We start from the raw sequence: 25,923 nt of genomic DNA on the forward strand, positions 1-25,923 counted from the left end.
TTCTTGAACTGAGGAAGGAAACCGGAGAACCTGGAGAAAGTCCACACACACAGGGGGAGAGCATGCAAACTCCACACAGTCAGCCGAGGGTGAAATAGAACCCAGGTCCCTGGCTCTGAGAGGCAGCAATGCTAATCACTGAGCCACCAGGCCAACTATCTTTCAAGAAATTCAGTCAACATAAATAGTTGGTCCTTTCTGAGTTTGAACTGTACTTAATAGTTCTGGATTAGTGGTGCTGGAAGAGCACAGCAGTTCAGGCAGCATCCGAGGAGCAGTGAAATCGACATTTTGGGCAAAAGCCCTTCATCAGGAATAAAGGCAGAGAGCCTGAAACGTGGAGAGATAAGCTAGAGGAGGGTGGGGGTGGGGAGAAAGTAGCATAGAGTACAATAGGTGAGTGGGGGAGGGGATGAAGGTGATAGGTCAGGGAGGAGGGTGGAGTGGATAGGTGGAAAAGAAGATAGGCAGGTAGGACAAGTCATGGGGATGGTGCTGAGCTGGAAGTTTGGAACTAGGGTGAGGTGGGGGAAGGGGAAATGAGGAAACTGTTGAAGTCCACATTGATGCCTTGTGGGGATCAAGGGGCAAAAAGAGAGTGGAGGAAAGTATAATAACTATCATTGGAGAAAAAAGTACTAGAGAACGTAATAGGGCTAAAGGACAACAAGCTCTCTGCACCTGATGGGTTGTATCCTAAGATATTAAAAGAAATAGCTACAGTTATTCATACAAATGTTCATGTGATATATTGGCTTGGATGAGAGAAGTGAACATGTTATTGCCAAGTTTGCAGATGATAAATTATTGGGAAGGCAAGTTCTGAGGTTGACACAAAGAGTCTGGAAAGGAAGATAGGTGAAATAAATGAGGAAGTAACTAGGCATATGGAATATAAGGTAGGACAATATGAGTTATCTACTTTGGCACGCCAAATAGTGGAGCTGAATATGATCTAAATGTCGAAAGACTGCAGAATAAATGGATTTGGCAGTCCTTATGCATAAATCCCAATAATCAAGAATTCAAGTTTAGTAGGTATTAGGGGGCATGAAATCTAAAAATAAGGAAGTCTCATTAAAAATTTTTACAAAGCATTACATAGGCCACATCCAGAATACTGTGAATAATCTTGATTCTCCCTCTCTAAGGAAAGGAATACTGGTATTGGAGGAAATCCTGAGAAGGTTCACTCGGCTGATCCTCGGCATGAAGGGATTTTGTAATGTGGACAGGTTGAGTAGATTGGGCCTGAATTCACTGGTGTTTAGAAGAATGAGGGGGAGTTTAAATGCTCAGACATGATTTTTCAAGAGCTTTCTTCCCTTGGTGGGACAGTCTAGGATCAAATGATGCAATCTCTGAGTAAGGGGATCACCCATTTAAGACAGAGATGAGGAGGAACTTCTTCTCTCAGAGGATAATGAACATGTGGAATTTTTTTTAACCACAGTGGAATGGTGGGGCTGAGTTATTTAAAAGATGGCACAGAGGAAAATGTATCATGGCACGGTGGCACAATGGTTAGCATTGCTGCCTCATAGCACCAGGGACCCAGGTTCAATTCCAGCCTCAGGAGACTGTCTGTGTGGAGTTTGCACATTCTCTCCGGGTGCTCTGGATTCCTCCCACAATCGAAAGAGGTGCAGGTTAGGTGAATTGACCATGCTAAATTGCCCATAGTGTTAGGTGCATTAGTCAGGCAGAAAATGGGTCTGGATGGGTTACTCTTCAGAGGGTGGTTTGGACTGAAGGGCCTGTTTCCACACTGTAGGGAATCTAAGTCGGATTTGATTCCCTGGCAACGGCAATGGCAACAGCAACTTAAGTTCTTCCAAAATATTACACAAATTCATTTTCTTCCCAAACCCTGGAAATCAAAAGATGAATTTAACAAGTTTTGACACCCTATTGTAGCCTCCATTCTTTTTGCACACTTAATGTGAAGAATAGACAGTGAGACCTGCAGACTTTATAAGCAACCCCACAGGGAGCCAAACAAGGTGGGATCATGCAAAGTTATACTGTGGTGGTATTGATTCTCCAAACTATCATTCAGCTAGTCAAACTTCCCACTGAGATTGCAGGAGCCTGATAAAACAGTAAAATGATGGGCTCAATATAATTGTGAAGGTTTTAGCAGCTTTGAAACGTTAGGATTGGTTGAATAATTACGTGTCAAATTTCATGTCCATCACACAAATCTTAAAAGAGATTTCAAAATTGTATTACAACCTTTCACTGCAGTGAGATAGCCCCGTAGTTCCCTCTGTAATCTACTGCCTTCTGCCTGAAAAAGAAGAATAAAAATATCTCCAGCTATTGAATAAGACTTGGAAAGCATGTCAATGTATTATGATAACATGCACAGTTCATTCTTGAAGCAAAATGTGACTGAATAATTAACCAAATTTATTGGTTGCCTCATAGCCTCGAGCCTTGAAAGGTTATCAACTAGTGATCTTTTGCAAAATGAACACATAATAACTTATCTCCTGAGACATTAATTAAATTACAGTTCCAGAAATTTGTTTCAGACACAATCTCATACAAAATATTGGAAGTTCTAAACTTAAGTTAAAATGCAAAGAAGCTCTCAGACAAACACTGCAACCTAAAAAGGTTTATGCTATTCAACATGGTTTTTAATTAGACACTTAAAATGAATACATTTCTGAACCATTCATATAGATCCAGCTGTCCCAGTGTAGTTCAGTTATTGTCCATGTTGTTGAAGTGAACAGTCTTCACCCCCTTTTGTTCTTGCACTTCATTCCTACCCAACTCAACTTCTGCTCCAGCCTGGTCAAACATCAAGACCAGGACTTTTTGGAAGTCATAAGACTCCGCAGACATTCCAGAATGGAACCATTTTAAGAAGTTCCACCCCATTTTCACTGGAAGAGAAAAGGGAGCAGGATGTGTTTCAACATTTGAGGGAAGCCTGAAGACAGATCAGTAATGACTTCAAACAGATCCCATTTTCAGTAAGGGTTGTAACTCATATTGTGGGAGTTACAAATGTTTAGATTAAAAGTAAATGCTGTTGAAGAGCAGATAACATTTGCGAAATTAAATTGTGAAATTATTTAAATACTCAACCTAGATACAGATGAATGATGGTGGGATGAGGAATCAAGTGGATGACATCATGGGGTGGTGGGTGGAAATGAAAGGATGTGGACCTTATTGAGCTCCCCACTTCCTGATTCCGGGTTTTAGCCACACTGAATGAGTGTTGCCTGAGAGGAGCTTACAATGAAGCAGACTGGAATTATCTTGTTGCGCTCTCTAGTTTGTGAAGTCGCCACCTCCTAGCATTTTAATACAGACAGAACAAGGTCCTTAAGTGGACATTAATTGTGTGCACTTAGAGCAAATTGGTAGGACAAGAAGTGGCCATCTGTGGGCTTTTCTGCCAGAGCATTAATTGGTTTGGCTGTGGGATGGTGACCGCTCTACCCAAATAAGTGCCAAGTACCCACTAAACTCAGCATTGAGGATGGCACTAGTCCCTACCTGGGAGAACAAGAAGCGATCATGGTGTATAGAAAAGTGTCAAACTTTCCAATTTCTCACTCCCAATGTGCAGTCACTGTTAATTTGGGTTCACCTGGACATTACACTTTCAATGCAACATTTTGCACTAATGTTTGCAATAATCTCATTCTGCATGTGCTCAATCTTCCAATGTACACTCCCAGCAGACAAGGCTTTTTAAAGGATGATCAGGTGCTCCATGTTATTTTTGGCACCACACCCTGGTTGGTTATGTATGGAACAAAGGCATTTATCTTGCAGCAAGTATCCTCACTGAAAGAGGATTTGAGAATGCGCTGTCAGTCATTCCCAAGAGCCCCATCAAACTGCTCCAATGTCAAAGAGTTTTCACTGAATTTGTCTACACTGCTTTTAATTTAAAACAAGAAGCAGATAATTGATCAATGAGCACATGACCAATCAAGATACAGTCAGATAAACAAATATCATCAAAGTACTCCAATCATATTGAAGGGCAACTCTCTGGTCACCTCATTGCTATAGTCAATCCAGGAAGAATAAACCTCTCTCTACATAATGAGCAGATGGTTGTAATGGCCTACCTGCAGAGTCTGAAACTCCAAGCACACTGTTGCTATAAAGGGCCATCTAGTTACAGTGGGGCTATTAATCTATGTTGGAGCAGGTACTCATTCATTTTCATTCTGAGTCCAACCTTTCATGTCTTTCTGAGTTGAGCAACATTTCCTCATCCAATTCTGACATCTATGGTATAAATGAGCATGCCCTTCTTGTTGTCCTTTTCACAAAAAAAAGGATTAATCAGTTTCCATTAATATTGCGAACAGCTCCCTTTGTTAATATTGAAGATTTCCTACAGGGTGTAATTAAGAGAGAAGTTCTCAGTGTTTCGGACCAGCAGTTGGTTCAGGACTATCTACGATCATGGGCCAGATTGACAGACGTGTCTCCTTAGCCTTGAATGTTCCTGCTGATGTTGATGATGACCCCAAGCCCACATAACACGAGACAGGAGGAGCTAGGTGACTGACTTTGCCTGATGATACTGAAACATTTACAAATATCTCAGCCAAACAATCTGGAGATAGCAAGCTAATCTTGTTCAGGCAAGAACAACCTTTTCTGTCTCTAGCCTTTCATGTGTCATTGGGAATGCTGGCATTTGTTGCTCATCCCTGCCTTTAAACATTTCAATGCTCGGCCATTTCAGAGAGTCAATCACATTGCTGTATGTCTGGACTTACAAACCACACACAAACTGACAGCCTGGAAGTCAGTGCTGAAAGCAGTAAGTGTGCATTAAGAAAACAATGTCAAGTATAAAGACAAAACAAAGATCTGTGATGCAGGAGATCTGATACAAAAACTGTAAGAGCTGTAGAAATCTGGCAGGTCTGATGAAAGGTCACTGGACTCGAAGTATTAATTTTGTTTTTCTCTCCACAGACGCTGCCAAACCTGGTCAGTATTTCCGCACTTCCTGTTCTGTTGAAGTATTAAAAGTCTGGCAGCTTTCAACTAAGCACCAAAGTGAGCGAGTGCTATTAAGCAAGCTAAGAATCATAAGATGCAAGTGTCCACGTGAGCAGAAAGCCCCCTGTGTCGGTGCATGTGTGTCCCTGTGCACAAAAAAACCTGGTTGAATATGCAAGTCATAGCTGTCCTTGAGCTTTAAAGGAAATTTCTACGTGAGGTACGTTTGCATCATATTAAAATCCCAATCCACCTCATTTATAGGCCACTTCTTATTCCCTTCTCCTCCACTGGGAAACTACACAGGCCAAATTCCCGATGGGTCATTCAGAGCAGGTATCTTGTGGCTGCAGCTCACCGAATTCTTGTCCGAGAGTAGCCAGTATGATGTGATGAGGCTGGTGGTTTGCTGATGCTGCATGAATGAAGGCTCAAGAAGGATGGTGACCATGGAGCATTCAGATTTGCTGTTCTGAAGACAATTGCATCACAGACAGGACAAGACTTCAGTGAGCTGCAGCACCAGGTACCTGCTCTGAATTACACAGCGGGAATTTCTGCTGAGTAGTTTCCCAGTGGAAGAGAGAAGAATTAGAAATGCCATATAAATGAGGTGGATTAGAATTTTGATAAGATGCAAATACATGGAAATAAGGTAATCGCCACTCAATGGTAAGATTCTGAAGTCTGCACTTATACATGCAATAGAAGTGTTCTATATTCCCAATATATTCTGAATTTAAAGCTATTCTTTTGTTGATTCAATGGTTTAGCATGAAACTAATTCAAAATATAATAGCAATTGAGTGGATCTTCTAACTGTAAAGACACTGACAGTCTCAAACTTTCAAGGTGTGAAATCTACAAATCTAAACGACTTTGAAATTATAACAAGCTGCAAGTATCTAAAGGTAATAAACAACCAGACCTTGAATCTTTCCAACCTGTTCCAATTTTGATTTCACCTGAGAAACAAACTCTTGGAAATTGACTACAAGAAGGCTTGCAGCTTAATAAGAATCTGCAGCTTTACAAGAACTTCAATTAAAGTATCATAGAGTCAGACAGGTTTGCAGCATGGAAATAGGCCCTTCAATTCAACATGTCTACGCCATCTAGTTTTTACAATTAAACTAGTCCCATTTGCCTGCATTTGGTCCATATCCCTCCATGCTCTTCCCATCCATGTACCTGTCCAAATGTTTCTTAAATGACAAAATTATTCTCACCTCCACCACTACCTCTGGCAGCCCATTCCAGACACTCACTACCCTCTGTGTGAAAAAATTGCCCTTCTGGACATTTTTGTATCTTTCCCCACTACCTTAAAACTATGACATCCTGTTTTAGACTCCCCTATATGGGGAGAAGCTATTAGATATCTATCTTATCCTCTCATGATTTTATAGATCTCTATAAGGTCACCCTTCAGTCTCCTACATGCCAGGGAAAATAGTCCCAGCCTGTCCAACCTCTCCTTATAACTCAAACCTTCCAGCCCAGGTTGCCCAATAAATCTTTTCTGCACCCTTTCCAGTTTATCATCTCATCAATTGAACTGTAGACCTGTCATGAAAGACAATGTATAAAATGATAGATTGTCATTATGTTATTTTACCTTTATCTATACCTAATTTTTGTAAGTGATTTACTTCATGTAAAACAAGTATTTGAGATATTGCTTTTTAATGTGTGGTAATAAATAACTTCTGTTTCTTTTAATGCACTAAAAATCTTGTTGCTGGAATTAATTAATTGGGACAATCAATCTGAGGGTAATGAAACACATAATCCTTCCAGCCAAACACAACTGATTACAGGCATTAATGAGAAAGACCCAATTTCCGTCCGTAACAGAGAGAATGATTGCAGCTGACCCAGTCATATGTGTATTTAAGGGGCCAACTTGATCAAATTGCAATCCAGGAGTACATACCTGCTAAACAGCAGAAGTCACGTACTGTAGACAGAGCTAGGCAATCTCATAACCAAATCCTGGACCTATCTAGTCAGGAATTGTGCTGGACAATTAATCAACTAACTGGAAAATGAGACTTCACCACTGTCCCCATCATCAACAATGGTGAATCTATAAGAAACAGCAACAGGAGTAGGCTGTTCAGCCCTTCAAGCCTGCTCCAACATTCAATAGGGTCATGGCTGATCTGACAATCCTCAAATGCAAAATAAGAACTGAATGAACTAAATCAGAAACAAAAACAGAAATTGCTCAGCAGATCTGGCAGCATCTGTGGACAGAAATCACAATTCTGAGGAAGGGTCACTCAACCTGAAATGTTAACCCTGATTCCTCACAAGGGATGCTGCCAGACCTGCTGAGCTTTTCCAGCAATATCTGTCTTTATTCCTAAAATACACTTTCTTGCCCTTTCACCATAATCCTTGATTTCCCCGACTGATCAAGAATCCACGTATATCAGCCTTAAATATGCCCAAGGACACTGCTCCCATAGCTTGCTTTGGCAACGCTCCAAAGACTCACAACCCTCTGAGAGAAGAAATGCCTCCTTATCTCAAATGTTAGTTGCTGCTCCATTGTTCTGAGACTTTGCCCTCTGATCTTGGATTCTCCCATGAGGGGAAACCTCCTCTCAGCATTTATCCTATCAAGCCCCTTAAGAATCCAATGTTTCAATGTCACATTATTGCAAAAGTCAAGATAGCTGAATTAGTTGCAATTATTTTCAGGCATAACTTCTATCATCTCCAACAGCTCAATGCCAACTTTCAGTCAAAATGATTCACTTTAAAAGGCATCAAGAAACCCACTTGAAACAGTAAAGCCTATGAATCTTGACTACGTCCTGGCTGTAATACTGAAGCCCTGTGCCTAGGAATGACTGATAACCCAACACTGTGGAAAACTGCCCAATGTTTGTCCTATCCACAATAAGCGGGACAAATCCAATCCTGACAATTATAGTTGATGGAGGATGGCACTTGATAATCAGCAGGAGATTTCCTTTCCTGTATTTAGCCTGAGGCCATGAGATTTCATGGGGCGTGGAATCAATGTGGAGGATTCTCAGGGCAACTACTCCCCAACTACTGTGCTGCCAACTCTGTTGGATCTGTCCTGCGAATGGGATAGGATATATCCCGAGTGTGTGGGACATTATCTTTAAAGTAGGACTCTGAGAGTATGACTATGTCAGTCTATTGCTTGATTAGTCTGTGAAACACCTCCCCTAATTTTAGCACCAACCGCCCAGATGTTAGAAAGGAGGATTTCGCAAGGTCAACAGGGCTATTTTTGCTGTTGTCTTTTCTGGTGCCTTGGTCAATGTTAGGTGCTCCATCAGTTTCATGTCTTTGTTGAGATTTTGTGGCGATCGATACAACTGAGAAGGTTTGTAGATTAGATTTCCTACAGTGTGGAAATAGGCCCTTCGGCCCAACCAGTCCACACTGACCTGCTGAAGAGTAACCCACCCAGGCCCATTATTCTATATTTACCCCTGACTAATACACCTAACACTACAGGCAATTTAGCATGGCCAATTCACCTGACCTGCACTTCTTTGGACTGTGGGAGGAAACCGGAGCACCTGGAAGAAACCCACGCAGACACGGGGAGAATGTGCAAACTCCACACAGGCAGTTGTCAGAGGCAGAAATTGAACCCGGGTCCCTGGCACTGTGAGGCAGCAGTGCTAACCACTGAGCCACTGTGCCGCTCCATTTCAGGCTGCTCGGCCATTTCAGACAGCAGTTGAGAATCACTCCTCGGATGCTGCCTGAACTGCTGTGCTCTTCCAGCACCACTAATCCAAAATCTGGTTTCCAGCATCTGCAATCATTGTTTTTACCTAGTTGAGAATCAATCACATTACTGTAGGTGATTGAGTCACATGTAGGCCAGACCAGGTAAGGATGGCAGATTTTCTTCCCATTAGTGAGCCAGATGGGAGTTTCCAATGACAATGTTTTCATTATCATCAGTATATTCTTAATTCCAGATATATATTATTGAATTCAAATTCCACCATCTGCTAAGGCAGGATTCAAACGTGGGTCCCTAAAGCATGAGCTGAGTTTCTGGATTGATAGCCCAGCAATGATACAGTTAGGTCCTCACCTTCCCAAGAATCTAGAAGCTATAGGAAAATTGAAATTAATGGGATCAAAGTGAAGGTTCTTCACAGTCTGGAGACATGCCAACAGGAGCTCCTCAAGTCATTATCCTAAGTCCAGACATCCTCAGTCACTTTCAATCACTTTGCATTATCACATCAACTATTTGCCGATCATTGCAGAATTCAGTTCTATTCACAATTCTACAAAAAAATGAACAGTCCTTCTACACATGCAATAAGATCAGGTCAGTAATCAGGATCCAGCTTCTAAATTGCCAAGTAATATTTGTGCCACACAAATGGTGCAGGAGTGAAGCACTGAAGGCGTTGATCACAGATTCCTGAAGTTGGGAATTTGGTGTAAGTGGAAATTTTTGGAGTTCTTGCTGAAATTTAGTTTAACAATTTTATTTCGCTTTAAAAAGAAACTGCAAGCTTGTTAAACTGTCTAGTTACAGATTGTCAGTGACAGTTAATTGTCAATCAGCTGATAGTTGCTGTTTGAGTACATGTTAATTATTGTAAGAGGAAGCTGAATTAGACTGTAATTTGAGTGTGAGATGTAAGGACTCTGCATAAGTAAACAAGGTTTGTTACTGCATGGGGAGGGAGCACAGGTGCACAGAGTGCTAGTGGAAGTGAGTGTATAATAATGGAGTGGGGACAGTGATGTGTAGAACTTCAAAAAGACGTTGATAAGTTGGTGGAGTGAAACGATAGATGGCAGATGAATTTCATAGAAACATAGACAGCAGGAATAGGCCATTCGGCCCTTCAAGTCTGCACCACCATTCAGCATGATCATGGCTGATCATGCAATCTCAGTATCCCCTTCCCACTTTCTCTCCATACTCATTAGCTGCAAGGGCCACGTTCAGCTCCCTCTTGATTATATCCTAATGAACTGGCCCCAACAGCTTCCTGAGTGAAGAAATTCTTCCTCTTCTCGGTCCTGCATGGCTTACCACTTTTTCATAAGCCTGGTCCCTCCTGCACTCCCCCAACATCAAGAACATTCTTTCCACTTCTGACTTGTCCAGTCCCAACAGGAATTTACATGTTCTAGGAGATCCCACATGCAACCCCCCACCCCCATTCTTCTAAATTCCAGGGAATACAAGCCCAGTAGATCCCGTCTTTCCTCCTATGTCAGCCCAGCCATCCCGGGAATCAGTCTGGTGAACCTTCGCTGAATTCCGTCAATAGCAGTAATGTCCTTCCTTTGACGAGGAGACTAAAACTGCACACAATACTCAAGGTGTGGCTTCACCAAGGCCCTGTATTACTGCAGCAAGACAGCCTTACTCCAATACTCAAATCCTTTCTCTATGAAGGTCAGCATGTCATTAGCTTTCTTCTCTGCCTGCTGTACCCACATGCCAAAATTCAAGTCTCGGTGTACCTCACCCTTTCTTAAACTACCACCATTCAGACAATAATCTGCCTTCCTGCTTTTGCGACCAAAGTAGATAACCTCACATTTATCCAAATCAAACTGTATTTGCCAAGTATTTGCCCACTCAGCCAGTCTGTCCAAGTCACCCTGCAGCCTCTTACCATGCTCCTCACAGCACACACTGCCACCCAGCTTTGTGTTGTCTGCAAGTTTGAAGATATTGCATTTAATTCCTTCATCCACATCAATAATGTATATTGTGAACAGCTGGAGTCCCAGCACTGAACCCTGCAGTACCCCACTGGGCACTGCCTGCCACTCTGGAAAGGACCTGTTTATTCCAACTCTCTGCTTCCTGTCTGCCAACCAGTCCTCTATCCATGTCAATACATTACCTCTGATAACATGGGCTTTACTTTTGTTTATTATTGCTTTCATTGTGGTGAAGTGAGGGGTGATACATTTTAATAGAAGGAATACAGACAGACAAAATAAAACACAAGGTATTAATCTAAAGAGTGAGCAGGCGCAGACAGATTTGAGTGTAAATGTGCATAAGACATTAAAGATGACAGAACAGATGAACATCAGTAAATGAAACAAATATATCCCAGGATTTATTAATAAGGGCTTAGAGTGTAAAAGCAAGGAAGTTATACTGAGTTTATATAGGACACTGGTTGGATCTGAGCTGAAGTACTATATATAATACTGAGCAGCACACTTCCAGAAAGATGTGAATGGAGTGGAGAGTGTGCTGAACAGGTTTATGAGAATAGTCCCAGAGATGAGAAACTTCACTGATGACAATCGTTTGGAAAAGTTGGGACAGATTTTCTTATTGAGAACAAGGCTACGATGAGGTTTGGCGGGAATGTTCAAAATTATGAGGCATGTGGAAAGAATAAATAGGGAAAAATTATTACCAAGTCATAAAAGGATCCAGAATGAGGAGGCACAGACTTAAAGTATTTTTTTATAAAGCAAATGCAATGTGAGGTAAAAGCTTTCCCTCACAGTAAACAGTTAGGCTCTGCAATCTGCTGTCTGGATGTGTGATGGAGACAGCTCAATTCAGGCATTTAATGATTATCTGAATAGAAACAATATGCAGGATATAGTTAAAAGGCAGGAGAATGCCACTAAGTCACAATTTGGAAAGCCAGCACAGAATAGGATGGGCTGAATAGCCTCCTTTTGCACCATAAAAATTTCATCATTCAAGGATGGCCCAGCTATGCAATTAGGGAGGTAGTGGGCATAGAAGAAAGACTGGGATAACAATATCGATGGGGGATTCTATACTGAGGGGAATAGATAGGGTTAGGGTTAGGCTGTTTGTGCAGCTGCAGCTGTAGTTTCAGGATGGTATGTTGCCTCCCTGCTGCTAGGGTCCAGAATGTAAATGAACAGCTGGAGAACATTCTGAGAGGGCAGGCTGAACAACCAAAGATTGTGTGACACATCAGTGTATAGTGTGATAGCTGATGATCTGTGATTATCACACTGCGATGTTATATTAGCTTCCGGAACATAAATATGAGGCCAGCATCACTTAGTACGGAAGAATTCAAAGAATTTTCATTTCTTCACCTGGTATCTTCATATGTAGATACAGAGAACAATAGGCTGGGCAGTTATAAATGTTTTTGGTGAAAATTTAAACTGATTTGAGGGGGGATGAGAATCACGCTGTAGCTTTAGCAAGGAGGGACAAGGTGCACACAGTACTGGGACAGACTTGAAAACACCATAAGAAACATTGAGGCATTATGTGGGGTCAAACTAAGAGAAAATGCAGTAAGCTGTACAGGAATATGATGTTATGGTGCTAATGCAAACCTGAAAAGGGCAGGACTGGTGTCTAAATGTTTTCTGTTATGAGGTGTTCAGCAAAGATAGCAAACAAATAAAAGAAGGAGGATTGCCAACATTGATTAAGGAGAGAGACGGTGTGTGAAAGGGTCAAGGACAGAATCTCGTTAGTTTGAGTTAAGAAACAATTGAGATACCATTGCACTACTGGATGCATCCTGGAATATCAAGTATTGGAAAAAGATCTAAAGAAGCTCTTGTTTGGGGAAACTAAAGAGAGGTGTAAGGATTACAGTGTAGTGAAAGAAGTGAATAATAATAAAGTAAAAGGCTCAGAGGGGCAAAGATTTCTTCAGAGTGTTCAGGAAAAACTTATTGATTGGTGATTATCCAATGCTTTGAGACAGGAGGCCCCATTAGATTTAGGGAAATGTTATGACAAATGCACCATAGCCAACATGTAAGGAATAGGGATCATAATATCATCAAGTTGTAGATTGGCTACAGAAAGCGAAAGGTGCAATCTATTACCAAAACAATTAATTGGAGAAAGCCCTTTATGGAAGGAAATCTGTCTTTAGCAGGTCTGTGACTCCAGACTCACAAAATATGGCTGATGCTAACTGCCCTCTGTACCGGCCAGATAGGATACTCAGTTCAAGATGTGCAACAAACAGCGATCCTGCCAGCATCAGACAGAAGGATAAAACAAACCAAAAGATACTACCCTCAAATGTAATTAATTGGTTCAAATACACTCGAGGGAGTCCTGTGGATTTAAGAGTGTCCTGCATGAGTACCGAATCCATTGTTGCTTACCTCCTGCTTTTTGAAATTTTGCACAAATCCTTCAAATTGTTCATCTCTCGTTTCATCTGCTTTACCAAGCTTTTGAAGTACCTGGGAATTGAAAAACAGAAAATAATCGTGGTTACATACAAGAATGCAAGACTTGGGAGCAGGAAGAAACAGTGTGGTGTGCTGAACATGCTCTCCTATTTAATATGATCATGCCTGATCTTGAATTTCAATTTCATCTTCCTGCCCATTCCCAATATGCTTTGATTCCTTAAGAGACTCAAAAGCCTGTCTCTTTATCAGTTACTGCTGACCCTATAAAGTAAAGATTTCTGCTTGCTTTGGGATAATGGACATTCTGACAGAATGCCAATACATTGTAAATCCATGATATGTATTCATTTTCCATCATTTTGTCCCTACAATGCCAGTGTAAGAATATACGAGGCAAAAACAATGACTGCAGATGCTGGAAACCAGATTCTGGATTAGTGGTGCTGGAAGAGCACAGCAGTTCAGGCAGCATCCAAGGGGCTTCGAAATCGACGTTTCGGGCAAAAGCCCTTCATCAGGAATAAAGGCAGAGAGCCTGGACCGTGGAGAGATAAGCTAGAGGAGGGTGGGAGTGGGGAGAAAGTAGCATAGAGTACAATGGGTGAGTGGGGGAGGGGATGAAGGTGATAGGTCAAGGAGGAGAGGGTGGAGTGGATAGGTGGAAAAGGAGATAGGCAGGTAGGACAAGACCGGACAAGTCATGGGGACAGTGCTGGCTCCCCACCCCTTTCCGCCTTCCGCAAATTCGTTCCCTCCGTGACTACCTGGTCAGGTCCACGCCCAATCAATGTGGACTTCAACAGTTTCCTCATTTCCCCTTCCCCCACCTCACCCTAGTTCTAAACTTGCAGCTCAGCACTGTCCCCATGACTTGTCCGGTCTTGTCCTACCTGCCTCTCTCCTCTTCCCACCCTACCTCTAGCAAAAATGCCATCCCGTATTCCCAATTCCTCCGCCTCCACCGGATCTGCTCCCAGGAGGACCAGATCCACCACAGAACACACCAGATGGCCTCCTTCTTTAGAGACCGCAATTTCCCTTCCCACGTGGTTAAAGATGTCCTCCAACGCATCTCGTCTACATCCCGCACCTCCGCCCTCAGACCCCACCCCTCCAACCGGAACAAGGACAGAATGCTCCTGGTGCTCACCTTCCACCCTACCAACCTTCGCATAAACCAAATCATCCGCTGACATTTCCGCCACCTCCAAACAGACCCCACCACCAGGGATATATTTCTCTCTCCACCCCTTTCCGCCTTCCGCAAAGACCGTTCCCTCTGTGACTACCTGGTCAGCTCCACGCCCCCCCTACAACCCATCCTCCCATCCTGGCACTTTCCCCTGCCACCACAGGAACTGTAAAACCTGCGCCCACACCTCTTCCCTCACCTCTATCCAAGGCCCTAAAGGAGCCTTCCACATCCATCAAAGTTTTACTTGCACATCCACTAATATCATTTATTGTATTTGTTGCTCCCGATGCGGTCTCCTCTACATTGGGGAGACTGGGCGTCTCCTAGCTGGGCACTTTAGGGAACATTTCCGAGACACCCGCACCAATCAACCACACCGCCCCGTGGCCCAACATTTCAACTCCCCCTCCCACTCTGCCGAGGACATGGGCCTCCTTCACCGCCGCTCCCTCACCACCAGACGCCTGGAGGAAGAACGCCTCATCTTCCGCCTCGGAACACTTCAACCCCAGGGCATCAATGTGGACTTCAATAGTTTCCTCATTTCCCCTTCCCCCACCTCACCCTAGTTCCAAACTTCCAGCTCAGCACTGTCCCCATGACTTGTCCGGACTTGTCCTACCTGCCTATCTCCTTTTCCACCTATCCACTCCACCCTCTCCTCCCTGACCTATCACCTTAATCCCCTCCCCCACTCACCCATTGTACTCTATGCTACTTTCTCCCCACCCCCACCCTCCCCTAGCTTATCTCTCCACGCTCCAGGCTCACTGCCTTTATTCCTGATGAAGGGCTTTTGCCCGAAATGTCGATATCGAAGCTCCTTGGATGCTGCCTGAACTGCTGTGCTCTTCCAGCACCACTAATCCAGTGTAAGAATATGTCATGCAGTGAAGTGCTTTCCTGTGACTTCTCATCTCTTTCTTTTGTTATATGTTGCTGCCCCTTTAAACATTTCAGCTTGTGGTAGCAGCTTGAAGTAGATTGCAGTACAGTTTGTTTTTTCCTTCACTGGTTTTGCTTCTCTCTCTATTTATTATTTCCCTCTTTGGCTTCATTTTCTTTAAGTTTCTTCCCCTGTTGCTGTTCCTTAGGAGCATCAGAGGATTCCTTTGTACAGCATTGGCACCCAAACTGAAATCCGAGTAATGTCACACCCACCTTCCTTTTGATTTTCATGCCGTTTTTTAAAACCAAATGATGGAACTAACCAACGTCTGCGTGAAGGAAGACCTGAGCAACAAGAACAGCAGTTATTTCCTTCAACTCTGCCTGAATGTCATGAGTCCTGATGAAGAACATTTGCCCTGTACTATCTCAGTAGTCTCGGCGGTCCAGGAGAAAGTGAGGTCTGCAGATGCTGGAGATCAGAGTCAAGAGTGTGGTGCTGGAAAAACACAGCAGGTCAGGCAGCATCTGAGGAGCAGGAGAGTCGAGATTTTGAGCATCAGCTCTTCATCAGGAACGCTTTCTTTGAATACTCTGTAAGCCCCTGATGAAGGGGCTTTCTCAAATTCCATGCTATTGGCACGTTTCGACATTTAGCATTCACGTGCTGCCACTAACTACGTGTCACGACTAGCTTTTAGTGCCCATGTGCTACTGTTTGTGGTTCTCTAGATGTTAGCCTGTGTAATATACATAACAGGCAGCCAGGTTCTGTTGATTCGGAGATGCCGGTGTTGGACTGGGGTGTACAAAGTTAAAAATCACACAACATCAAGTTATAGTCCAACAGGTTTAATTGGAAGCACACTAGCTTTCGGTGCGACGCTCCTGATGAAGGAGCGTTGCTCCGAAAGCTAGTGTGCTTCCAATGAAACCTGTTGGACTATAACCTGGTGTTGTGTGATGTTTAACAAGGTTCTGTTGGGTGAGATATACTGAAGTTGACTTACATCACTAACTATTTAGAAGGCTACAATTTCACAGACGTACACATTTAACTTGGATTCTGTATGTACTGATATTGCTGTACATTATATACCGAAGCTGATTGTCTGAAGGCATTATGCTGACTCCATAATACAGAGACTGAAGGTGACTGGGGCACCTTTATGCTAGAATGTCACACTATGTAACGTTTTAAAGGTACAAAACTGTCTAGTGTGAAATCTATGCATTAATTCAACAGGCATACTGTATATTTTAATTATTAACACTCCCAAATGAACTCCCTAGATGAGCTCAATTACAGTAAAATCTTGCATTATATTCAGTGTTTCAAGATAACAATAGACTGTGGCAACCCCCCCCCCCTTTGCATATAACATTGAAAAAACACTTGTCACTTTATTTTTATATAAATATGACAATAAATCAAAATCGAATGCAATTGAATAAAAAGAGAAGAAAGGTTTTCATTTACATTACACCTTTCACAACATTGCAAGACAATTGTTAGCTATGGCTCCTTCACATGAAATCTGTCTCAGAGAAGAAAGCTAACAGGGTCAAGTGCCACATTAGAGAGTTTATCACATAATTTGTGTGACAAACCTAGTATTAGCTAAGGGGAGTGCTTCATTTTAAACCTGCCATCTCCTGTCAATGTGAATGATCCTTTGATGTGATTTGAAGAAAAGCATGGGAGTTCGATCTTAACCATTATCATCAAAATAGATTATCTGGTCATTATCACATTGCTACTTGTGGGACCTTATTATGTGTCAGTTGGCTGCCAGATTGTTTTACAATGCAACAGTGATGGTACTTTTAAAAAGTACTTAATTGTAAGGATCTGTAAATTCTCAAAATTAAACACAATGAATACTGCATATGTGGCAATTCCTAATCTGCAAGAAATCATAAGGTTACATCTTCTGATCAGGAGTTTAGTAAGTGACTGCTTGTTACATTCAAACTAAAAGGGAAAGCTAGACGACTTTCTGGTGGATGCCATCTTTGATGTATAAGGTACTTAACATGTAAAAAAACACTATCTGCAGATTCATCTCTTGGACCTGTTACAAATAACTGAAAAAGGCAAGATCTATTATTCAAGTCACTAATGTCCAATTTGTGCACGAAAGGTTTCAAGCCATTTATCATTATTTCATGGTAATTTTCTGCGAGCTGGGTTTAATCCCTGTATTAGCCTTTGTATCCTTGAGGGCTACATCTCCAGAAGTAAAAGTTCCAAAGGTCTGACTTTTCTTGTATCTCTCAAAAAGGAGGTCCAGTATGACCAGTGCATTCATTCCAAAATCACTGTTTTTATCAGTAGTTTTTCCTTTTGGATTAATTTTACCTCATGATGACAATCAGATAAGCAACACTCAGACAATTATAGTGCCTGAAGAAAAAATAAGGTCTGTATGAGTAAAGTAAGTACATAGAAAGGATGTGATCAAAACAAGACAGATTTACACCCCAATTCTGACATCAAGTCATTTGTTGCTAGGACTGCCAGTGACTTCATTACAAACTGATCAGCATTTGGAGCAGGAGATTCATCTCTGGTTACGTCTACTCATTTAAAGATAATTTGCATTCTTAATTTAGGCAGAGACATCATAAAGGAACATTTATCTGCTTTTGAACTGCCCCAACTCTAATTTTGAGTGGGTACAAGTGAAAGAACACATGGCAAGGAAGTCAATAGTTGGCAGAAAGCCTGCATCTATTATGCAGCTAAATATCTGCAGACAATAAAAACCAGTTTCGTTGCCTCAGGTCTGTAAAGAAGCAATGACAAACACTGCCAATACACTTTTACCATAACTTGGCTCAACTCTTTCTCACCTTATTCAGTCCCTCTCCAATTACATCCATGATTCTTTTGACACTATGTTGAATTCAACATTGCCAGAACATGGGCTCAGCTACCTTCTCTTTACCAAGGACATTCAATCGCTTTATAAGACACTCCCTCATCAGAATGGTCACAGGGGCCTCCTATTCTTCCACAGAAAAGGCCCGAACTATTCATGTCCACCACTCCTCAGCCTGGCTGAGCTTGTCCTTACTTTGAACAACTTCTCCTTCAACCTCCGCCCCCACCCCCACCCCCCTCACCTTCTCAGATCAAAGGGATGGCAGTGCATACCTGTATGGGCCCTAGTTATGCCTGTCTCTTTGTGGGGTACGTGGAACATTGGGCTTGTCCCCATAACTCTTTCTCTAGTACATCAATGATATCATCGTTGCTGCCTCCCTCTCTCGTGTGGAACTGGGAAAATTTATCTATTTCACTTCCAATTTCCATCTCACTCTGACCTTCACTTCGTCCATCCCCGACGCATCCCTTCCCGACATCTCTGTTTCCATTTCTGAGGATAGGTGTGCCACTGATGTTCACCACAAAGCCACTGACACTGACAGTTACCTCGACGATACATCCTCACATCCTGCTTCCTGTAAAGACTAAATTCCATTCTCCCAGCTTCTCTGTCTCTGTCACATCTGTTCTGATGATATCACCTTTCATGGGGGAGTGGGGTGCCTCAGAAATGTCCAACTTTTTCCTCAGCCGATGATTACTTACTACTGTGGTTGACAGGGCCATTAGCTGTGGCCAATCCATCTCCTGGTGGCACAGTGGTTAGTACTGTTGCCTCACAGCGCCAGAGACCCGGGTTCAATTCCCACCTCAGGCGACTGACTGTGTGGAGTTTGCATGTTCTCCCCGTGTCTGCGTGGGTTTCCTCCGGGTGCTCCGGTTTCCTCCCACAGTCCAAAGATGTGCAGGTTAGGTGAATTGGCCATGCTAAATTGCCCGTAGTGTTAGGTAAGGGGTAAATGTAGGGGTATGGGTGGGTTGCGCTTCGGCGGGTCGGTGTGGACTTGTTGGGCCGAAGGGCCTGTTTCCACATTGTAATGTAATGTAATCTAATCTAATCCTGCACCTTTGCCCTCACCCCCTCTCTTCCCTCCCACAACAGTGATAGGGTCTGTCTGGTCCTCTCTGGTCCCCACATCCATATTTAAAAGATTGTAAGCTGCCATTTCCTTCACCTCATGTGGGATGCCATGACCTGCCACACATTGCCCCCCTCTTCGTTGTCAGCATTCTACAAGGACTGTTCTCTTCATGACACCCTAGTCCACTCCTCCTCCATTCCCAAGACCTCCTCACAGATCTACCTTCCCATGCAATAGCAGAAGGTATAACATCTGCCTGTTTACTTTCTTCCTCCTCAGTATCTGAGGCCCCAAACACAGCTTCCAGATGAAGCAGCAATTTACCTGTACTTCACTCAATTGTGTACTGTATTCACTGCTCACAATGTGGTCTGCTCTACATTGAGGAGACAAAATGCAGACTTTGACCACTTTGTAAAATGCCTATGTTCTGTCCGTAAAAAAGACCTTGAGCTTCCAGTTGTCTGCCCTTCAACACACCACTCTGTTCCCTGGCCAGCACCTCTGCCTCAGGCTTGCTGCAGTGCTCCATCGAAGCTCAGCACAAGCTGTAAGAACAATACCTCATTTTCCAATGGCATCCCTGCAGTCTTTGGTACTCAACATGGATTTCAATAACTTTACAGCCTGATTCCATCCTAGCATTTTGGTTACCTGTCCTCACATCCAAACCTGGAATGACATGGGTTGCTTTTGGCACTGTTAATCTATTATCACCCCCTTTCAGGCATGTTATCACATTACATTCATTGTTTTCAGTAGAGTCTGCCCATCCTCTCCTACTGCCAACTCTCATCAGTTATGCAACTTCATTTTTGTCCTGGTCTACTATCAATAATCCCCTCACCTGCATACCCCTTCCCCACCTGGGTTCTGTCTTCACCTATCTGCTCACCTCCTCTCCTCTCTGCTGCCCCAACCTCGTCTTCAGTATAAATACCACTTTTCCTCACTCCAATCAGTGTATATGAAGAGTTACCCTGGACTCATAACATTAACTATGCTTTCTCCCCTTGGATGCTGCCAGGCTTGTTGAGTTTCACCAGCAATTTTTTTTTTCTTTTAACATGGCGTTCCTTTTTTAATAATCTCTACAAAATTTCACAAACCCTTTGGCAAATGATGGAGGTTGAGAAGGGTCAGAGGAAAATGGTGGAATTGGATACAAAGATAAGACGTAAAAAGGTATTATAATCACAGCGGTTGGTTCAATCAAAATCTACGAGACTGAGGTCAATGATTTCTGTTGGGTAAGAATATTAAAAGATATGGAGTAAGGACAGACAAACAGAGTTAAACCATAGGTCAGCTACAATCTAATAGAATGGTGAAACAGATTCAAGGGATTGAAAGACCTACTTATTTCATACAAATAAACATATAGCAGAATCTTGGTTGCTATTAGCATGAAATGCACAAGGGAAAGATATAGTTTCGCTGGCTATCAGTGTGTATGAAGTGGAATATCAGCCCCACACATATAACACATGCTCAAACCTGCTTGTCTTGCAGATCAATTTGTTTTTGTATTTAACAGTTTACTGCAGTATCATTAATGTAATCAGAGTATTGCTGCTGCTGTGGTTCAATCCAGCACAACATATGAGCAAGGATAAAATTGCAGTGTTCCTGCATTCCAATAACACACGCTGCTTCAAAAAAACCTGTATCAGCTGCCTCAGGCCTTGTGAGGGGACTGGGATTAAACACTGCAATGCGTTGCTTTATTACACACATGCTTAGAGCAGGAAAATGTCATCTTTGGCAACTCAAGGCTGTCTACGCTGAAAATAACATTGAGTGAGCTATTGATGATTAGACAGATTTGGATGACTTCTTACACAGAAAATCTCAGCCTTAAATACAAATTTCCACTCTTTTGAAAAGTTGTATTTCCCCAAAATCTGAATTTCCACGCATGCACATACAAAAACATTCAATGCGTCCTGTCAACACTCATATTGATTTAAAAGCATCTTTGATATGATAAAATCTATCAAAGTATTTGCCAGGAGTGTCATCATAAAAAAGTGACACCACACCAAAAAGCAGATAATAACACTTGGCTAAAGATAAGATGTGATTTTGACAACAGGTCAATAAGTGAGAAATGGTGACTAGGCTAAATTTTAATGTGGCTGTAGTTCAGGCTCAGAGGTGAGAAACTAACAGGTGATGTCCCCAATGCCTTCCTGGTACTATGTTACTTTGCCAGTAACGTGAAAGATGGCAGTTGGTCTGTCTGCCTGGAGCTCATTTCAGCCATTAAATGGCCAATTGAGCCTGCTCCTTCCGGCATTTTACTACAATCTCTAGATTCCATTGTCCTTTCCTGAAAAAGGGTTATACCTGAAACATCTCCACCTCCTGATGCTGCTTGGCTTGCTGTGCTCTTCCAACCTTCTGTTTTCTACTTTGGATTCCAGCATCTGCGGTTTTTTTGTCTCTGTCAAAGCCAGGTCAACCCCCAACCCCAAGGACAGAAACTTTGCATCCAGGCTTTCACAGAGAACACCTGCCATCTCAGAAAAGTCCCAGCTATTTATTTTGCTTCTCCATCATCATGTTACAAGCTCACAGGATAACAATCTCACATTGTGTCTTTGTTGAACTGGGCTGGAAGATAGATACCTACATTGAGTGCCCCCGTGGTAGAGGTCACATGATTATGGCAAGCTAGAAGTCACATTTGGACAATATTGCATTTCTATCCCAAATATCCTCTTTCGACACCAAGATACAAAACAAAATTGTATGCATTATAATTTATAGCGAGTTATCCAAGTTATCCACTGAGCACACAACTACTCTTATTTATTCGCAGTTTGTAATAATCAGGAGTCTCCACACAAATAGGACAAGGTTTTCAGGTGAGTGGCAATCCCATGCAGACTGTCATTCCAACCTTTCTTTTTTACAAAAGAAAGGTGGTCCTCAGGTTCCACCAGGCCTCCTTCAGAAATGCGGAGGCATAAATTTATTCTGACATTTCTTCTGTAGTGTAGAACTGTCAGGGGAATTCGCTAAGTTTCCATTAACCATCTGGTGTTTTTTTCTGTAATACCCCACTGGGGGCTGTTTAAACTGTTAATGTTTGTCATTTTCAGAGTAGAACAGTCAGAAGAAGGCAATCCACATGCCCTTTTCACAGTAGTCAGCTGCCGTACTCTGAAATGTACCCAGGGGCATGTCGAGTTCCCAGGGTCACAAGAGTTGGGGAAGGGTGTGGTCTCTGGTCCCAGGGCTGGATGTCAGGTTAGAGTCTGGGGATTGTCAGTGAGGTAGGTGTGGGGGTTAAGAGTCACTCAGGACTTAGATTTTGCATTTAACAGTCCATCTTTTCCTGAGTAACTGTTTTTAATTTAACTGGAGCCATCTGAAGACTCTGATTTCTATGGACACTTTCAGAAGATCCAGACATAGAGCAATTGCCCAGCTAAAAATTTAGTTTCCCTGCCGATTCATCTGGAGTGTTCTACAATATGGATACTGCAGTGTCCCCAAGCATAACATCGACACTCACAGATCAACTGTCCCCCTGGCAGAATATCTGCCCCATGGTCTTTCCATCATGTCAGACTCTCAATTTGTGTGCATATTGTTGTTGTCTAATCATCTGGGTGATGTTCCTTCTCTGGGGAGTATCATCATTTGTTGTTGCCATGGTAGCTGTTGTTGTTCCATTTCCTTTGCTGAGGAGCGAGAGACCTCTTGGGCTGTTGTTTGAGTTGTGTTCTGTGCAGTTGGTGAGTTTACCTTGTACTGCTGCCTGTGCTAAAGAAATAGCTTCTGCACTTCCTGCTATGTACCTGTATTTGTAATGGCATTCCCTTCCACTGTGTATGATCAAGGTGACAATATCTCTATGCAGTTTGCAAATTGTCACTTGGGCTCACTTGTGTTCAGTTATTGAAGGTTTGTACTCTGACTCTGACTGAATCCCTGGTGCTCAACACTGGCAATGGTTTGGCAGCTTTGTCAAAGTGAATTTGACTTTGATTTTTCGAATCACAATGTTACTACTTCTAACTTAATAATTTTTTTGCTATTGGAGGAGTACTTTGTGAACAGCGTGACAGTCATTTTTGAACTGGATGACTCTCCAATCCTTCAGTAGGTGTGTTACATTGATGCTGGATTTTTTTTTAATCCATTGGTGATTTCCACAGCTACCTCAGCCTTTCTATTTGATAGTGTGGCGACGATGGCTGGAGTCAAATTTCCCAACCATTTATGAAGTGTCTAAATTCTTCACTCATGAACCAGGTACTTTGTCACTCATGGTATTGCTGTATTAGCTGAAGACTGCTTTGAGACATTCGACCATCTCAATGGCAGTCACTGAAGTCAGTTGGTCCACTTTTCCATAGTCAGAATAGTAGTGTGACAAAACTGAGCGAGTGATGAGACCTATTCCCTACTTCACCCATGGCCTGTCTAGAATATCATGTGCCATCAGCAGGAGTCTAGCTTGCTCAGCTTGGCACTCACTGCAAATACTGCACTGGCTGATGTTGTCCTTGATCTTGTTGCATATGTTTGACCAATAGAGTAGTTCTGTTTTTGAGATACTTGTGCATGACGCACAGAAAGCCATCACACATGGGTACAGAAGGTAATCAGGAATGTTCATGGAATGTTGACCCTTATTTCAAAGGGTTTGGATTATAAGAGTAGGGAAGTCATAGTGCAACTATAGAAAATGCTGGTGAGATCATATCTGGAATACTGTGAGGAGCTTTGGTCCATTTATTTAAGAAAACATATTATTTCACTGGAGGTAGTTCAGAGAATGTTCACTAGGATGATCCCTGGTATGGATGGATTGTCTTATGAACAAATGCTAAACAGGTTCAGACTCTACTTACCGGAGTTTAGAAGAATGAGAAGTGATCTCATTGAAACATATAGAATTCTCAAGAGGCTTGACAGGGACAATGATGACAGGATGTTTCCTTCCATGGGACAGTCTTAGACCAGAGGCTTTATTCTCAGAATAAAGGGGCACCAATTTAAGACTGACATGAAGAAGAATTTCATCTCTCAGAGGGTTGTGAGTCTTTGGAACTCCTTGCCACAGAGACAGCTATGGGGACAGAATCCTTATGTGTATTTAAGGCCGAGATTGATTCTTGATCAGTAGGGGAATCAAGGGTTATGGGGAAAGGGCAGGAAAGTGGACATGAGGAATGTCGGATCAGCCATGATCCTATTGAATGGTGGAGCAGCTTCAGGGCTGAGTGTCCTACTCCTGTTTCTATTTATTACGGTCTCGCACCTTCCTTATACTTGACTCAATTCCTTGGTGTTTTGCAAGGATGGACTTTAGCATCTCTTACATTCTTATGGACATGATTGTGTCTGCCACATAGGGATGTTAATTTGTTGCTGTAAGTCCAATATGTTCTTGTGACTGCAGAAATGTCCTTGTTGCTTTCAGCTAACCCTTTTATTACTGCTTCTTGCAACTTGGAGAATTTCTTGGATAATTGCAACTTGCTGGGTCATTTGCTTGATTTGAGCAAGGTGTTTCCTGGTTGGGCTGCTGATTTGCATTGGTCTGGAAGATATTGTTCTCTGTCATAGCATCCCCTGCTTTCTTCATATGGAGCACCACTTTCAACTGAATATCAGAAATGTACATCTGCTTTGCTGGCTTTTAGATCATAATCAGATGATATTTCTGTAACAAGAGCAATGTTTTTGCAGAAGCTTTACAGCAGATACGAGCAGCTTCAGGAAAATACTTTGAAGTAACTTGTGGTCAGACTTGACTGCCACTTTGTCTCTTCCAAATCGGTGTCAATGAAAATGATAATAAGAAAAGATAATGGCTGCACCCTCTTTAGTGCTTTGAGCATAGTATTGTCATCAGCTCAATTCATTGCTCAGTTAATGTCCTGGATGCAAATGAAATGTTAGTACAGCCATCTTGCATTAGTGTTGCTGGTGTTATATTGCAAGGTGACTGTCATTGACATTATGCTATTGAAGCACCCGCATTGCCATCATTAATTAGTTGATTTCTGTTAATACTACTTTTTGTTCTTTTTTCACATGCTTAGCAATGAGTTGGCATAATGATTCACACTTGGGCAACGCTTTTGCTAAAATGTTGACCAATCCAATAAACTGTTGCATGGCCTTTACATCAGTTAGTCACTGCGCTGTTGCTACAGCTCTTATCTTTTCGGAATGTGGGCAAAGGCATTTTGCTGTCAGTACATGATAATGTGCTTACCCTTGAGCACTTTTAATTACAATTATTCCTTGTTCTGATTTAGGTTGATCTGGTGTGCTCTGTCTAACTATCACACTAGGTTTTGATTGGGATCAACAGCGGCTTCTTCCATTGTGCCTCAACATCGATAATCTAGCAGATCATCCTCAATTGCATCTGATCTGGGAAGATCACTGACATATCTCATTTTATTTGCATTGATACTCATCAGGAGTTATGGAATAACAAATATGTAACCATCTACATCTCCCAAACCACTTGCAGGATGCAGTTAGAAAGTTGCTGCTTTCATCCAGCTCCACTTGCCAGTAATTATCCTTCACATCAATGGGACTGAAAACGTTTACCTTTGCAAGTTGTGACAAATTCTTTAAATGTTTAGCCTGGGTAATAAGATCATTTTAAAGTTTTGCTTAGAGTCTTTGGGTTGATGTACACTTCCAGAAATGTTTCCCAGCTTTCCAGCAGG

The 25,923-nt window shown here is 42.3% G+C and overlaps 1 protein-coding gene across 9 annotated transcripts in view; it reads right to left on the reverse strand.

The window, feature by feature from the left end:
* The window catches only part of amph (amphiphysin), a 231,425-nt gene that overhangs the window by 128,534 nt on the left and 76,968 nt on the right, over window positions 1-25,923 (reverse strand). For all 9 annotated transcript variants that reach the window (XM_087986067.1, XM_087986066.1, XM_087986065.1 and 6 more), the window contains exons 2-3: window positions 13,123-13,203; window positions 2,236-2,290 (exon numbers count right to left, since the gene is read on the reverse strand). In XM_087986067.1, the coding sequence (XP_087842193.1) occupies window positions 2,236-2,290; window positions 13,123-13,203 (136 nt within the window). The remainder of the gene's footprint in view (window positions 1-2,235; window positions 2,291-13,122; window positions 13,204-25,923) is intronic.

Source organism: Chiloscyllium plagiosum, unplaced genomic scaffold (genome assembly GCF_037043375.1).
Source record: "Chiloscyllium plagiosum isolate Xiang-an unplaced genomic scaffold, Cpla_swu_hap1 HiC_scaffold_4, whole genome shotgun sequence".
Classification (NCBI taxonomy): Eukaryota; Metazoa; Chordata; class Chondrichthyes; order Orectolobiformes; family Hemiscylliidae; genus Chiloscyllium; species Chiloscyllium plagiosum.